Consider the following 17,309-nt stretch of genomic DNA (forward strand, 5'->3'; position numbering starts at 1 on the left):
AATCAAAAGACAGATAATAAACCAGGAAGCTACAGCAACTTAGTTGTGTTCTGCTGGGCAAGCACACTCCAGAAGAGAAGAGATGTATTCAAATTTAATAATGCTGAGCTACTGAAGCTGTAACTTGATCATGTATGACTTGATTCTGTATACCTCCTACAGCTTAATAACAGTAAGACTAGAACTGAAAATTGAGTGGGAGAGTAAATGCCAGAACTCATTCTTTTGTTGCAGCATCTAACTTTGAATACCTGAGACTAACTCCATATATTCTGAAATTTCATTTATATTGTGGGGTTTTTTTTAATTCCAGCAAACTCTTTAATGTTAGCAACTCTTCTCAGCTACTTAGGTCTGCAATACAGCAACAAAACCTAGCTGAGCTTGTAAAATGCAAAGTTACACTTCAGTTTTCAAAGTTACTTACTGTTCTGAAATGCCTTGAACTTCTTTCAACCACACGCTTTGCTCCTTATCCCCAACGTAGGCCACTTTAGTTGGGGGCACTGCATTGCCCATGTAAAGCTTCTGTGTGCCATGTGGTTCTTCCAAATAAAACCTTGAGAATATTATCACAGAATCACAGAATGCATTGGCTTGGAAGGGACCTTTAAAGGTCATCTAGTTCAGCTACTAATTTAACCCCATAAAATTAATCCATAACCAATTGTAAGCAAAGCTTCAGACAATTAGAAGTCACTTGTGAAAGACATGAAAAACCTGCAGCATCATCTTCTCTACCCCTTCTACAGCAGGCCACACAGTCTATTTCATCATAGAAGGTTTGTGTAGGAAGGGACCTTAAAGACCATCTAGTTCTAACCCCCTGCCACGGGCAAGGACACCTTCTAGATTGCTCAAGGCCTCATCCAGCCTGGCCTTGAACACCTCCAGGGAGGGAGCATCCACAACCTTCCTGGGCAACCTGTTCCAGTGACTCACCACCCTCACTGTAAAGAATTTCTTAATATCTGGTCTAAATCTCCCCTCTTCCATCTTAAAAGTCATTCCCTCCAGTTCTATCACTACAAGACATTGTAAAAAGTCCTTCCCTAGCTTTCTTGAGGCCCTCTTCACACTACAAGGTGTCCCTGGACCCTTCTCCTCTCCAGGCTGAACATCCTCACCTCCTTCACCCTGTGCCTACAGAGCTGCTCCAGCCCTCTGATCATCTTATGGCCTCCTCTGGACCTCAATGTTTTGACTACTGCTCTGGACTTCAAAGTCCTTCTTGTGCTGGGGGCTCCAGAACTGGACAGAGTACTCCAGCAAGGGTATCATGAGCGCAGAGTAGAACAGGACAATCATCTCTCTCACCTTGCAGGTCACGCTTCTCATGTTGCGGCCCATGGTTGGCCTTCTGGACTGCAAATGCACATTGTCAGCTCATGATGAGTTTTTCATCATTTTATTTTTAATTAAAATTATCTGTGCACATGCTAAAAGGAAGACTGTACAGAAATGATCTCTTTTACATTCTCTGTGTGGATTTCTGCATGTACATTTTTCCCCTCAAACTTAAGAGCAAGCTCTTGCAAGCTTCCATATCTACAGGCAAATACTGAGGGGCTGGATTTCTACAGAGCTAAACAGCCCTCAGAACTCCACCAAGCAGCCTTTAATACATGTGAGCTGATTTGCTGTTAGCAAGTATTACAAAACCCCCAAACTTCTGTATGGCCCAAAGGAACTTATTTTGAACAAAACAAGAAAGATGATAACTATCTATGAAATGGTCTCTTACTTAGTTTCTCCATCTGACACAGCAACAACTCTGGCTTCTTCAAGGTGTGGCCAGTTCACAAAAACACGCTTTCCAAGTACCAAACTGGCAACATTTTCTACCATCTGGAAAAACCCCAAACAACAAACAAGTTACTAATTGTTTAACATATTAAAAGATTTTTGTTAATGTATTTTCAAGCTGGTTTTGCACTAAAGGCTACTCTAGTTAAGGCAAGTTTTTTCTTCTTAAAAAAAAGCAGCTCATTTTAGCTTATTACATGTTGATACACATTACATTGTCTCCAATTAGAAATGGAGAATTGTATTTCACTTTGTAGCACAAAGGAACACATTCCAAGTGTGTTTCCTTAGATGCAGCACGTTAGTTGTAACACCTGGGTTGATTTACACTTCTAGTACAGACCTTCTATATTTTGTGTGGGGGTGTTTGTTTTTTGTTTTGTTTGGAGCTGAATGCTTACCTGTTCTTCTGAGTTATTATCAGCTATGATTTCTAACATCATGTTCTCTCCGTGGCTGCTTTGCTGAAATACTTGCACACCATTTTTTCTAAGATAGAACTGGATAAGAAAACAGTATATGAAACTTCCTCAAACTCTTCCACAGTTATCTGTTAAATATCACCAGAAATGTCAGAATAGAGAAATCTTTTACCTTATGTTTAATGTGCTTTAAAGTAGGAAATCCACAAAAATACAACATACTTTTGTTCATTTTAGTTATCTTGTTTTGGGTTATTTCCACATGCCAAGCATCCAAAGGTATTGTTTTATACCTGAAAATAAAGTTGCACAACAGTTGCTCATACAGATTGACTTTCAGACTTAGGAACTCTTGTTACTCATACAAATACTAATTGGCACACCTTTCCTGTAAGGTGGCAATTCATTTAAGCCACTTGGAATCTATAAAAAGGTATATAAACCCCCTTGCTAGTGCTGAAAAGAGGATACTCATTCAGAAAGAAGAAATTTCAAGCCATGGTATGTCCCAATCTCTCACTACTTTAATTGTTACTGTCAAATTCTAACCTTTCAATGGGACATTAATATATACATAGTACTGTTCAACTTCACTCTTCACCAAGTGTAACCCTACAACAGGCATTCCTACTCTGTTTTGCTGAAGTTTGACTATCACTAAGGGGTGTGTTTCCATCTAATCTTGAAACTTCAGTCTGTATCAAGTAAAGCTGGCTACTTTCAGTGAGAGGAAAGTGAAAAACATACTTGTGTTCAACTCTCTGCTCTGGATCCAAATGCTTAGATTTTTTTTTTTAAACAAATGGTCTGGAATTAGTGTGCTGATAAACCATCACCGTTATCAGACCAGCCTCTGGGTCACATAGAGTTTAGTAATCCTCTGAAGCGCTCTTGCAAACTTAGCAGTGGTTTATCATTTTGCAAAGTAACATTTGTAGATGAAGGACAATGTTTATCCACAACAATTAGCACCATTCCCCCTAGTTCTATGACTACCCGACATCCTAAAAAGTCCCTCACCAGCTTTCCTACAGGCTCCCTTAAGACAGTGGAAGGCCAGTGCAACTTTTCTAACTACTTGTAGTTTAGAAGTTATACTGGTGTTACCTTGTACGACATCTTTCTATAGCAGGGAATTTCTCTGGCCATGGGGACATGTACTGAAACTCTGCATCTTTGTCATACCAGTACATTAAGCAAGCACTGTGAGTATTTCTCCGTTTCTCCTCTTCTTTTAGGCACTTATTGCAGGATTCCATGGCCTGCAGCAGTCGTTTCTACATTTTAGAGAAATGGGCATATTATTAGCACAGAAAACTCTACTCTGGGAAAGTGGATACCCACACTTTCCTGGTTAATATGTTTATTTCCTAATTGCAGTCTCAGCCTTCCTCATGTCCCGGCTCACTGATACAAATAAGGCAATTACAACGGAATGGCTTTAGAGAATAAAGATGACCTTTGGGCAAATATATTTCCAAAGGATAGCAGCTGTGTTTGTGAACAAACCACAACAAGCCCACATCCCTTATTTAAGAGTTCTGCTGCTTGAGGCTAACTTTGCTTGTGTAACTTAATCTAGCCTTACTCTCCAGACAGAAAACATTTTTATTGTTCTGTGGTTTTATCAAGTGTTAATTTAGACTTCCATTTAATTGCATGTTTAACTGTTGATAAATTAAGAGGTTTATCAGTTTTGTTATGAAGCTTTTACAGACATCACACGTTGAAAGACCTTACCTCATCAATAAATGGGATTAAAACTACAGCTTCCCATTCTTGCTGTTTTCCATTTAGGTCAGTTTTGAAATCCAGTGGATAATATTCTATAATAGGAGAATCTTGACTAATCATCAAATGCTACAAAAAATACAATAGAAGAATTAAGCAATATCAGAGGTAATTTAGAATTAACTTTAGGAAGAGACAGAGGTTGGCATAAAAAAACCAGTTTGAGGCTGAACAGGAATTTGACAATTATCATTTAACTATCACAGTCTCAGACCACAAAAATCTTGTATTTATTACCAACTTTACATTGTTCTAAGACAGTAAGAAGTAGAAATATTTAACCACAGACCTAGAGACAGAGCACAACTAAGAGGACATGCAAAAACATCAGAAAAAGAGTTACTTCAAAATAAAGCAACAGCTGAATGCAATTTAACTCTAAACCCCACCTGATAGCATTTAGGTAGCAGATCTTTGCTAGCTGCTGGAAGTACAGCAAGAAGCTGTTCAAATGGCATGAAAGGCTTTCCCAGTTCAAAATTGATTTTGAGTTCGCTGATGTTGCGAATATCTGACAGATAAGGTGCATAATGATAAGGATAATACCTGCAGGGAAAAAGCCTCTTTAGATACTTAATTATAGCACAGCAGTGTTCACAAATCACAAACAAACCCAACTACATTAAATGTTCCCAGCATACAAGGCAGAAATATCAACTGATCTACAGCAATTTCTCATTGACCATTTTTCTTACCAGCTCCATGACTGAACCCCATGGTAGTAATAATGCAAAATCCACTGTATTGCTTGGACATAACATTCAGCTTGATCAGCCAAGAAGTCACTTGAAAGCAAAAGGAAAGATACATATTAATTTTTTCATATTTTTATTGGGATGTAAAAGCTACTTAGGACTCTGTACAGAGGAATAAAGACAAAGCATTTTGGGAACCAAGTGAGGCTAGGAGGTCTTACATTCATTGAATACTAACTGAATTTTGTTCTCTTGTCCTCAAACTACTTGTTACAGAAAACTGACTTGCAGCTCCTCTTGCATTAGCCAAAAAACATCACTGCTATGGTACGCTACCATGCCCTCTGCTTTCAGCATGGATGAATATTCTGTCTTGTAGTAGATATGTGCAAAGACTTGTCTTTGGTGTTTAAATAAAAAAGCATACACTTACTCAGAAACTACTTCTACACCCATTTTGGTCATGTAGTAAGTTCTTTTGTATTGCCTAAACTCAGTTTCAAACATATCATCATCTTCCGGCTCATCTTCCAATACAGCTGAAAAAGCATTCATAAAAAAACCAAAGAATAAATATTAATGTTTTACAAGACATTCAGTTTTGACTTAATGACTTGATTTTATTCTTCAGTTCAGACCCTCTTTGGACTGAAAGTAACATGAAATAATCCAACAAAATCACTACGCAGAGAAAGCCTAAAATTGACTTTCTTTTTTTTCCCCTTTAAAGACAGGCAATCTGTCTTCTGTTTGTCAGGCCCAATCACAAGTACAGAGAAGAGAAACCATTCAGAAAATGTTGAAATAAATTTCATAATGTCATCTTTTATCAGCAGTATCATCTTATGTCATGGAGTACTATTCATGTATTTTTGACACTGAATTTCAGAACACAAGCAAATGTGTTTCCTACATGTCTCCATTTGCAAAACAAAATACCTAAGCATACAGTTATCAAAACCATAAAGTTGTTGAAGATTTGCTCATTCATTCATTTAATTCATCATGGAAACACAGGCCAGGTGAGAAGCACATCAGTAGCTGTAGCCCCCTTCCCTCTCACCAATTAACCAGTGATATGCAGTCCCATTTCCCAGCAGCTGACTACATAACTCATCCATTTAGTTCTGTGACATGAAATTCTTACAGACCTACCAAATCTATACAAAATTAACAAGTTTTTTTGTTATATGTATACAGAAAAGTTATTTGCACTTACTTTTAGGGGTCACATCAGCTTCATTTTTTTCTAAAGCAGCCAAACATATAGAATTTTCCTGAGCCTATGAAATTAATATTTGAGGTAAAGTAAAAATACAGAAGATGCACATACATCATTCAGAACTATATAATCTGCAACTCAAAATCCTAATTAAAGACGTACAAACATTACTATTGAGTATAAAACTCATCGCATTTCTTTCTCTTGTAATTGTCTAGGGGAAATTATTTTATCAGACAAAAGGACAGATCAGAAAAGGGAGCAGACTGAAATAAAACCTCAACTACCTTTACATAAACGTGTAAGTATTTCTTTTCCAATATACAACTACTTCCAAAACTGTGCAGTACACATGTAAGCATTTCTACCCGTATCATGCTACAACACCCAGGATGCAGTCAAATTTTTCATCAGCAAATTGTTAAGATTACTTTTGGTGGGAGTAAGGATACAAGAATCATGTTTTAGAGGATCAGCCAAGACAAACATTCCCTTCACTCTCACCCTACACACTGTCTTTTGTGTACAGCACCGAGTTGCTTCCAATAAGCAGAACCATTACACTGGCTAAAACTATATGGCTGCTCCAAACTTCTGTGGCAAATAAGACAACAACCAATAGAGCATACTTTATTAATAGAAATCATAAACTGCACTAAAAACAGAACAACTACATACAGTGACTGATTATACCTGAAGGAATTCCTTGCTGTTCAACACTCTGAAGGTATATACTGAAGGATAATCAAATCTCAAACCAGAAGTTTATGCCATTTAATTACTGATTTGCAAGAAGTAGCATTCTTATTTCCAAAACTCTGCATGCAATACACTAACCTTTTGTTTCTTTTGTTTGTTTTTTCTGGCTTCCTCTGCTGCAATACCAGCTGCTTCATTGAGGTATTTATTGCCTACTTTACTTTCAAACCATTTTAGGTCTACAAAGACTTCACTGAAGTGTTCACGATCAAACTGTGCAGAAAGGTTAAAAGAAGTTTAAGCTTGATGTCCATCAAATATTTCTAGAGTACTACATTAACATGTTATTTTTAGTCTGCACATTAGATTACATCTAGAGTCATTCACACACAAACATTTTGTACTAGAGATACGACTGAACTAATACACTAATACTGAGAATCTTTTTTCCTACCAATACCTAACATTTAACCAAGCTGCATTTATTTTCTTTCAGTAAGGCAGCAATGGGTAACAGTAAGTTAGGCAAGTTCCACACTTCACTACCAACTCTAGAAGTAACAGATGTATAAAGGGTTTGGGTAATACAGTCTCATGCCACACGCCCAACACTTTCATAGTTTCACTCAAGAACCAGAGGACAGGGCTGAAGCAGAGACAACAAATGAACTTCCTTCTGCCAAATTTAGCAAAAGGCTGAGATCTTTCCATTTCTGTATGGTCTACATGTTGTTTTCTCTCTGGGATTGAGTACTGCACTAGCACTTAACAGGATTGTCTCCTGTATGCCAGTTAGTTGACAAAGAATGCTCATGTCTGTCTTGGAGATACACGACTTCTTCATTGGTCTTTACCAGTGATCTTCATTAAAAACTTAAAAAAAATGGAGTGCACTCCAAGACCTTCAGATGTAGTTTACCCCACAAGAAACTAACCAGCAGGGCAAGCAAAGAACATTGCTGCCTGCAGCACTTTGCCCAGTACTGTTGTCCATTACTAAATGAGAATTAAGGACCATGACTCTAATGGCGAATCCTCATCTGTCTTGCAGTACTGAAAGATGGTGGCTAAAACACAGATCAGGGGATTCAATCTTTTTCTTCTTATGCTATGGTAACATCAGACAATCACTGCTGAAGCATGTCCAGAGAAGGACAATGAACCTAGTGATGGGCCTAGAGAACAAGGCTTATGAGGAGCTGCTGAAGGAATTGGGATTGTTTAGTTAGAATCACCTGTAAAACAGAGTCATATAACAGTTCATTGAAACTATAGCATAGTGGATTTCAGGGCACTACATTGATGTTATATTCCACAGACTACACCATTCCATACAGTGCAATTTTTGAAGTGACTTACATCTGACAATCTTGTGAGATATTTCTCAAAGCGCTGTAAATTCAGATGCCCATTTTCATTGATGTAGCCTGTTGGGAAAATGAAGTGTGCTGTTAAGCTGAACAACTTACACATTTCAATATAAATGCCCCATAGATAACAGAACACAATCTTGCTGGCTGTCTAAAGAAAGTGTAAGAAACTCTCAACATTCTAATGGATGTAAAAGCCTTAATAAATATTAACACAGCAATGCTAAAACATTTCTGCTTCCAACAACTGAACCCAGTGTTCTTACCTCCCAGTTCTGGCAAGATAGCCATGTATGTTCTATAAAGTAGTGGCAGTGCATCATGATTAATATGTAAATGAGGTAGATGAGGAATAAAATCATTTCCTACAAGGAAACCCATTAAGATCCAATCATCTATTATCCTTTCAATATCATACTCAAAGGAAATCTTGTCCTGAGAGGGAAAAAAAGAAAAACCCAAACAAACAGAGAAAAACCACAGGGGTATAATTCTTATTATCATGTTTGCATAACAAGACCTCAAATGTTTTTTCAGTCACAACTTCCATCAGAACTTACTTTTACTGGTGAAAATTCATAATCAATATATTCTCTCATCAGTGATAAGTGCAATAAGTGAAATGTGGTTTCCTCTGGTGCACATGCTCTGTAAATTATTCGTAACATTAAGTTAATTATTTATAAACACAATTTCACCATAAATAATTAATAAATCCAAGGCTACCTAAAACAAGCAATCTTACTAGGATTATGTCATCACAGGAGAAATAATGTACAGACATTTCTTCTTTGAATCTATTTTAGGATTCATCTGTTTTGAATGTACAAACTTTTGCAGCAGAATCTTCTAAGCATCAAACGCGACTGCACTGTATTGGAAACAGCTAACTTGGAGAAGGCAGGGCAGCTTTATTAAGTTCCACAGCACAAACTATTTCTTAAGTAATTATCCCATTGTCCAAAAAAGGATCATCCTCTCTGAATTTTGCATCAAACCCAAAACTTCGTAAGGTATTTTAGAACTAGCCTGAGTACACTTGGAGTATGCAGATTCATATCTATAATGGCTAGGTTACATTTGCAGCCATTTGAAATACTCCTTGTAAGAAAACAATATGCTCAACTTTAAAATAAGCTCTGTATGTATGATCTAGTGGCTTCAACACAGCACCAAAACCCAAACCAACCAACCACCCAACCCACATCTACTGTTTGTTTACAGTATAAATTAGCCCACATGCATTCTACCTTCTTCTCCTCTCTTCACTAAAATAACTGATTCCGTCCTAACCTTGGCTCAGGTATTAATTCCTACACTAAAAGATAAATTACTTTAAAAAAAAAGATTGATGTATTTTTAGTTCATGAAAGACTATTCCACCTTGCAGCTACTGTTAACTAGCTGGGATCCCCTTCAGTGACAAACCAGCATAAACAGCTGTGTATTTTGTCCGAAAACCTCTGAGGAAAAGGAAGCTTAAGATAAATTCTGAACTACACTTGGTTATACAGAACTTCAGACCTAATTTTATTACTTTTTAAGCAATTTTCATATTGGTAAATCCACATTGATGCTGTAAGACCCCAGAGCCATTTTGTCTCAACTGCAAGTGAGAATACTCAGAGAAAGCAATTCCAGTAACTTCCAGAAGTGAATTCCTATAATGAGCACTACCATACTGAAGTTACAACAGGAGCCAAATATTCAACACTGTTGGGGCACCCAAACAATCACAGAATCATAGAATGGTCTGGGTTGGAAGGGACCTCAGAGATTGTCTAGTTCCAAATCCCATGCCATGATCAGGGACACCTCCCACTAGACCAGGGTGCTCGAGGCCTCATCCGTCCCGGATCCCAGCCTTGAACACCTCCAGGGAGGAGGCATCCACAACACCACCCTCACTCTAAAGAACTTCTTTCTATTATCTAGTCTAAACCTACCCTTCCAGAGCTTCAATGTCGCCTTGCTTCTTTATTTCATACTTCATTTAATTTACCCCTCAAAAGGTTATCACACTTTTAATTTATCCAAAAAAGGAATAATTATGTTCCTTGGGATTTAAGGCCTTTTAAAAACATTACAGCATTACACAACAACACTATCAACAGGATCACCACTCGTGAACAGCTGACTGTGGAGTACTATGAAAAGTACACTCATTCTTGGTATTTATGATATTGTCCTTAGCCACAAAAGAAACCTGCTTAATAGCAAAAATGATGTTTGTCTAAACATTTATGACTTATCACTGTCCAAAATAATTTTGTGTCACAAAAGTGTATTTTTCTGTCTGTCCTACCTTTTCCCTATATCCACCAAACAGAAGCTTCAAAGAAGGAACTTTAGACAGAGTAACAATTAAAAAGTGAGTTCTCTGTCATTTCAGAACAGCTGCCCTGAAACAAATCACATTTTTCTGATTGATTATAACCTACAAGTTAGTTCAAACGGGCAAATCCAGAGTAAGAGTATCCTGTCAGCCACTTTAAGAGTGTTTATTTTAGCAGCTTAATGAGATGCACAAAACTTCAGTTACAAATGAATACATTTTCAGAAGTTCACACTTGCATAAGAGAATTGTGGAAACAACATCAGTATAGTCTGGACTGCTCCACTCACAGTATGAAGAAAGAAGCATGGCACACCAAAGCACTAAGGATTTTTTTTTACCAGCTCTCCTAACAGCACACATTTTCTCATGTTGTCTAATTCAAATGCACAATTTAGAAAGTACATGAGATTAGAAAAATCAACTTGTTACCGCAAAAATAAAGTGAAGTTGTATTAATTCAGTAAGCAATCAATAAAAAAAACAAACAACAACCACTTAAGTGACTCAGTATATTCTGGATTTAATTTCTTCACATAGGAAATGAAAGTAAAGTTAAATCAGTTCACCTTTGAGATTTTTTACCACCAAATCTGACTTCTTCTCTTAAGAGCGCAAAGTGTGCCTCATGACTTGTTAATCCCAGCATAATCTATTACAAAGAGATATTAGAGAGGTCGTACTTAATTTTTTTCTTTCTTAAAAAAAGCTGTTACTCAAGATTTGAGCAGTATAAAGAAATTCTGCTCTTCTGTTTCATTACTAATTCAAAAGCTTGCAGGAACACAAAATGACGTTCTTGTTCAGTAACATTTTAGAACGCCGTACAGAAAGGCTTCTATTTCAGAAGCCAAACACACTGTTTGTTTTAACTGCACGTACCAAGTCAGCATCCAAGCCATAGAGACAGTGCCTTGTATTTGGATCATGATGGGGCTTTGCTTTTTCTGATCTGATGAACTCCATAATTTTATGCTCGCCTTCCCCTGGAGTCTGCACAAAACCAAGAAAAAGAGCCAAAATTACTCATTAAGTATTTTCCTAGAAATTTAATTTTATTTAAAATAAAACATTACCAATGACCTCATGGCCTGATAAGTAGACCGTTACTCCTTGCCAGGATTTGTCTGTGGAAATCTTCATATTTACAAAATACTTCAGATGCTCATGCAATCTGGCCATGAATTCAGTTCCTGAGAAGAGAAATCTGAAGTTAAACACACAGCTTTTCACTAGCCATTCAAAACTGCATTTAAACACCAAAAGTATTAACGAGCAAAACCAAACCACCCAAGGAAAAGCTTTGCAAGAGACGAAGAGGCAGCTGTAGTTTCACCCCCCGCCACCTGAGAAGTTTCATGTTTTCCATAGCAACCCCAAAACTTTTTAAAATGAGGCAATACTTTAAGCCTACTAGATGTTAATTGAAACTTGTGTTCCAAACTTCTAGTCTTGATGGATTCTATTCTCCAAGTTAAAAAAAGCCCATGCCTTAGAAAAGGAAAAGAGCGCCAAAGTAGAGACGCAACAACATAAATCCAAATAAATTTCAGTAATTAATGTAGTATCTTACCTGGTGTTATACAGTTGGAGTCAAATCTGGCCTCCGTAGGGAGAGTTTCTCCCTTTTCTAATGCCTTTTTTATTTTCTCCTCTGCCTCTTTTGCGGATCTAAAACAAATGAGTTGGAGAGAGGAAGCAGAGAAATAATCATCATCTTCAAATGTTACTACCCTAAGAATAGCCTTACTGACAGAATACATATAGTCCATTTTTGAAAGAGTACTTAAAAGAAATCAAAAAACTGAGGGAGAGGAAAAGAAATTTAACTCCTGAATAGAGTTTGAACTTGTTTCCAATACAACTGGAGGACTTTAAAAATAGCTTCCCCCCACTACTAACGATTATAATATGGTATTAGTCAAACACAGGTAATATTTAGATTACCAAGATGATCATTCAGTGGCTGAGCAGAACACAAGGGAGCCAATGTTGAATCAGTAGGAATATTTGGGATCTAAACATCTGAAAATGCTATAGCAGAACAATAGTGCTGATGTGGTTTAACAAAGAACAAGTTTGGAATACCTTGGAGGCAGGAGAGGTGAACTATCACCACTAGAGTAATGCAGAAACAAATGAACAAATGTAATCCTGGCCAAGGATTTCACAAACATCAGAAAAGCACCATTATTTTTGTCCTTCTCTCAATATTAATCAAACATTTGCCCCATTTCTACTTAGAACTCTTTCTTAATGACTTCTTTCTCTCAACCTCCCTTTTTCCTTACAAAAGACCTTCAAAACAAACCAAAAACCCAAAACCACCCCTCAGGAGCTTGAAAGTATTTACTATTGTCTCCTTCCACCAGTCTGTTTTGTAGCATTTCAACACATTCCATGTACTGTCTGACCACTGATTTTCTTTACAGAAGTCTTCAAAAAAGCTTCTACATGTCCCAAAGCATATGTATGTGAAATCTGTGAAACTACTGTGAAGTCTACTTGCAGCTCTGTACTTCAGCTAAAGTGCTAACTGGTACAAATAGGAAAGCAGAGTTCCACTAGAAACTTCATTTCTTCTTTGACTGTCAAAGAACATTCCATTATAGTTACCAAAAAGGCATACCTATAATTAGCATTCACAAATACCAGAGACTCTCACAGGTTATGAAGCCACTGGATATAATTGCTATGAGCTCTACTACAGATTTAATTCACCAAAAATTTCACAGGGAAAAAGCTTCTTGTGCCATCAAGTTCCACATACAGGGACAAAACTCTAGGCAACAAGCAAACCTCTTCCTCTCTGGAACCCTAATTTTAACTACTAACATCTTAGAGGTAGTTACCCTCATTTAACCAAAAATTAAAACTACTGTCAAAAGCACAACCATTCTAAATATATTTTACTTTTCATGGCATACATTTAAGTAAATGTTCAGGGTTTTTTTAAACATTTACTATTCTAAAGACAGAGCAAGAACAGATATTCTCACCTAAAGCGTCTCCCACGCTGCTGATTCATTTTTGCTCTTGGAGCTACTCCATCAACTGCCATGAAGAAAACCTTTCTTGGTTTAATAATACGAAAAAGTACTTCCAAATAGTGAAAAATATCAGCAAAAATCTTATCTTCTGAGATTCTGAAGTGAACATCATCATCATTTGGATGTGAACACTGATGTATAATGCCATTCATGTCCAGGTATAAGTTGTCAAACTCTGGAATCTACAAAAGCCATAGTTAGCACTCATTTGGTGACATGTGAAGCAATACAACCACTGCCCAAGGTGTGGCTCAGAGTAGTGAGCTCTGGAAACAAGCTGAGCTGGGAAGACTTCCCCGGAACCTATTGCACACCAGTGGACTATCTTGCCTGGTTATGGGTTTGTTTACACTTGCAATCTGTTATTGTGATTTCCATAGTGAAAAAAGTAAGGTGAACACATTTCATCCTATACTGTACTGTTCTGGCACCTCAGGACTTCTGCCCCCTGCGTAAGGAAAAGGCACAAAAAAACCCCCACCAAAACAAAACAAACCCCACTGATTCAGTCTTGCATAGCTTCACTATAAAGAATAAAAACTACAAAACTGAGTCTGCAGTTTCCATAAGCATTTCAAAAGCAAAGCTGTTTTAAGAAGCTTTAGGTCTCTCTTCCTGTTAACCAGTTTCTACCATGGCCACTGCAAGCTGCCTCTTCAGGTATGCTAAGAGTCTAGAGAGTGGCAATTACCACCAAAAGCAGTAGTTACCCATTATAACTCCCATTCCTTCCAAATGTGTTTTTTGTCCATTTTTCTGTTGTTCCAACAGCCTCATCTGTAGCAGTCCAACTTTCTTTCAAAGGAAAAAAATCGTTCCTCAGACTACACACAAGCAACATAGCACAAACACCGCTAAGTATCTAAGAGCCACTATCCATGGATCTATCCCCCGTTATGACTGGTCATAAGAACCCTCTTATCATTACAGCTGAGAAAAGGCACTGCTGACTTGTCATGATTTTCTGTAGTATTGCTGCTGCTGTGTCTTTACATCAATTTGAAAGGTGTGTTGTTGGACATCTAGATGGAAGAGTAACATAACTGTTTCAGACAGATGAATGGTGAAGAGAAGAAACAAAGAGGCAGGCACAGGAAGGATCTGCAGCCACCTGCAACAACTAATCTCCTACTGTGTAAAATGATCTTGAGCACAGTTAAATTCAGTAATCAAACTGCTTTCAGAGCACTGGAATAGGTTGTCTCCTTCTCTAGCGACTTTCAAGACCTGTCTGGATGTGTTCCTGTGTGATCTGCCCTAGATTATGCTGCTTTGGCAGGAGGACAGATCAATGCTCTCCAGAGGTCCCTTCCAACCCCTACTATTCTGTGATTCTGCGCTCAAACACAACGTCATCATCACAGATTGAAATTCACCTTCAGTCATCACCCAACTCATCTCAGAACGTCCTACTCAGACTCTAAACCCAAACACACCAGTCGAAAATGATAATGGGAAGCTGGGGGCTTGCGTCTACCTGGTGCTAAACACGACTTATCTGAAAACACGGCTTCTTCAGCCTAGCTGTTGAAAGCATTACTGTCAGCTTTCCTTTTCCAGGTTTTAATATATTTCTCGGGTTTACTACTAACACAAACTGTCCACGCATGTGACACGGACACGTAGCAGGGCTGTAAAACCTGACCCTCGTCACTGCTGTGCCATTCGTCGTCAGCAGCTAGAACTTTTCTAAGCCCGGTAAAGGCGAAACTCCGACCTGGTACTCCCGAGGGGGACAGAATCACCGCGGAGTTTAGAGGGGCTGGGGAAACCGAAAGCAGAGAAGAGAACCGGTGGCAGCCGGTCACCGCCACGGCTCGGAGACGGGCCCCGGACTGGGCACTTCCTCGAGCAACAGCCTGTTTTCGGTTCCAGGGCTTCCGAAACCAGTGCCTGCGTGTGCCGATGTCTGCGCGGTGGGGCTGCAGCAACAGCTCCCAGCAGCAGCTCCGGCAGCTCTGTACGCTACCCGCCACGTCGGGGCCGGTGTTCAGGCTCTCAGGGGGAATCCCAAAGCTTCGACCCCGCTCCCCAGCGACACGCGTCACCATCCCGCGACTTTCGGCCGTTTTGAGCTGCGGGGCTCGGCAAGCCGCGGCCGCCAGCCCTACGCCGATCAGTATCTCAGCGAGCCAGCCTCGGCTCCGGCTCTGCGCAGCAAGCCCGGGCCACGGCTGCCCGACTAGGGCCCAGGCCCGCTTCCCCGGCCCGCTGAGAGGCCGGCCAAGAACCCCCCTCCTCCGCCCCAGCACGGAGAGACGACGGGGCCTTGGCAGGCAGCGGCGCTCCGCTCCCATCTCACCTGATGCTCCTTCACCACCTGGCTGAGACAGGGGTACCGCTCTGAGATCCACCGGTAGAACTTAGGGACCCCCATGACCACTACTACCCACCAAGCTCACAGCCTCACAGGACCTAAACAACCCGCGTCGCGCTCCGCCCTCCTTCCGGCGCGCGCTGCCAACAGCGGGACCTCCCGGCCACAGAGCGGCGCTATACCGACAGCCCAGCCTCCTGCTCATAGAGCGGCGCTGCGCCGACAGCCACGCCTCCTAGCCCCAGAGCGGCGCTACACCGACAGCCCAGCCTCCTGCTCATAGAGCGGGGCTGCGCCGACAGCCGCGCCTCCTAGCCCCAGAGCGGCGCTACACCGACAGCCCAGCCTCCTGCTCCTAGAGCGGCGCTGCGCCGACAGCCGCGCCTCCTAGCCCCAGAGCGGCGCTACACCGACAGCCCAGCCTCCTGCTCGTAGAGCGGCGCTGCGCCGACAGCCACGCCTCCCAGCCCCAGAGCGGCGCTACACCGACAGCCCAGCCTCCTGCTCGTAGAGCGGCGCTGCGCCGACAGCCACGCCTCCCAGCCCCAGAGCGGCGCTACACCGACAGCCCAGCCTCCTGCTCATAGAGCGGGGCTGCGCCGACAGCCGCGCCTCCTAGCCCCAGAGCGGCGCTACACCGACAGCCCAGCCTCCTGCTCGTAGAGCAGCGCTGCGCCGACAGCCACGCCTCCCAGCCCCAGAGCGGCGCTACACCGACAGCCCAGCCTCCTGCTCGTAGAGCAGCGCTGCGCCGACAGCCGCGCCTCCTAGCCCCAGAGCGGCGCTACACCGACAGCCCAGCCTCCTGCTCATAGAGCGGCGCTGCGCCGACAGCCGGGTCTTCCGTTCACGGAGCGGCGCGCAGAGCGCCCCGCGCCGGCGTTGCCGGCGCCGCTGGCGCATGGGACGGTGAGGTGGGGCGGTGCTGTTGGGGCGTCCTGCCCGGGCCGAGGGTGACCTGCCCTTACCGTTACCCCGTGAGCCTGCACCCTCGTCCCCTCCCCTACAAGCTCGCACAGGAGCTCCCACGACCCGCCGCCAGCGGGCAGCAGATGGCAGAGATGGAAAGGAGTAGGTCCCTTAAGAGGTCCTTCGTGCAACATTTCTCTGTAAGGCTCTGTCTGCTCTTACGGCAGCAGTAGGCAGCCTATGAAAGGTGACATGACCCCAGGGCAGTCCTGCATCGCCACACAAAAGATAGAGAAGGTTCCAAAGATCGTAATTGGCAAAAATCTGTGGCACAGGATGATCAAATGGGTAAACTTCAGTCTTCAAATGCCAAATGTTTCTCTAGCTGGAGTTGAAACCAGAATTCAAGCTCTATTGCTGAAAAGGGGTTTTTATTTTTAGAAAGCCCTTTTGAACTATAAGTAGAAAAAGTTGAATAACTTTACATGATAGTAGTACAAAACTTTTAACGTCAGATTTTCATATCTCAAGCTGTTTACAAAATGTTTACAACAATGTGTGCTTTTATAGAGTGTACTCTTTCAACATTGTGAACACTTTTCAGATAATCAGACTTAAGAAAGTGGCAGCCTAATTTTTAAGCAGTTCTATTTATACAAAAGCAGCTCTATTTATACAAAACATAAGGACTTG

The 17,309-nt window shown here is 40.9% G+C and overlaps 1 protein-coding gene across 1 annotated transcript in view; it reads right to left on the reverse strand.

The window, feature by feature from the left end:
- The window catches only part of XRN1 (5'-3' exoribonuclease 1), a 34,687-nt gene extending 18,888 nt beyond the window's left edge, over positions 1 to 15,799 (reverse strand). Inside the window, exons 1-20 of the mRNA XM_054166182.1 lie at positions 15,693 to 15,799; positions 13,340 to 13,572; positions 11,914 to 12,011; positions 11,424 to 11,533; positions 11,223 to 11,333; positions 10,910 to 10,992; positions 8,566 to 8,653; positions 8,272 to 8,440; positions 7,995 to 8,062; positions 6,774 to 6,908; positions 5,934 to 5,997; positions 5,148 to 5,253; positions 4,715 to 4,804; positions 4,409 to 4,565; positions 3,969 to 4,088; positions 3,336 to 3,505; positions 2,401 to 2,521; positions 2,208 to 2,306; positions 1,745 to 1,848; positions 428 to 559 (exon numbers count right to left, since the gene is read on the reverse strand). Of these exons, the coding sequence (XP_054022157.1) occupies positions 428 to 559; positions 1,745 to 1,848; positions 2,208 to 2,306; positions 2,401 to 2,521; positions 3,336 to 3,505; positions 3,969 to 4,088; positions 4,409 to 4,565; positions 4,715 to 4,804; positions 5,148 to 5,253; positions 5,934 to 5,997; positions 6,774 to 6,908; positions 7,995 to 8,062; positions 8,272 to 8,440; positions 8,566 to 8,653; positions 10,910 to 10,992; positions 11,223 to 11,333; positions 11,424 to 11,533; positions 11,914 to 12,011; positions 13,340 to 13,572; positions 15,693 to 15,767 (2,333 nt within the window). The 5' untranslated portion in view covers positions 15,768 to 15,799. The remainder of the gene's footprint in view (positions 1 to 427; positions 560 to 1,744; positions 1,849 to 2,207; positions 2,307 to 2,400; positions 2,522 to 3,335; positions 3,506 to 3,968; positions 4,089 to 4,408; positions 4,566 to 4,714; positions 4,805 to 5,147; positions 5,254 to 5,933; positions 5,998 to 6,773; positions 6,909 to 7,994; positions 8,063 to 8,271; positions 8,441 to 8,565; positions 8,654 to 10,909; positions 10,993 to 11,222; positions 11,334 to 11,423; positions 11,534 to 11,913; positions 12,012 to 13,339; positions 13,573 to 15,692) is intronic.
- Between the last annotated feature and the right edge of the window lie 1,510 nt (positions 15,800 to 17,309).

The sequence above is a fragment of the Dryobates pubescens genome, chromosome 13, assembly GCF_014839835.1.
Source record: "Dryobates pubescens isolate bDryPub1 chromosome 13, bDryPub1.pri, whole genome shotgun sequence".
In the NCBI taxonomy this organism is placed as follows: Eukaryota; Metazoa; Chordata; class Aves; order Piciformes; family Picidae; genus Dryobates; species Dryobates pubescens.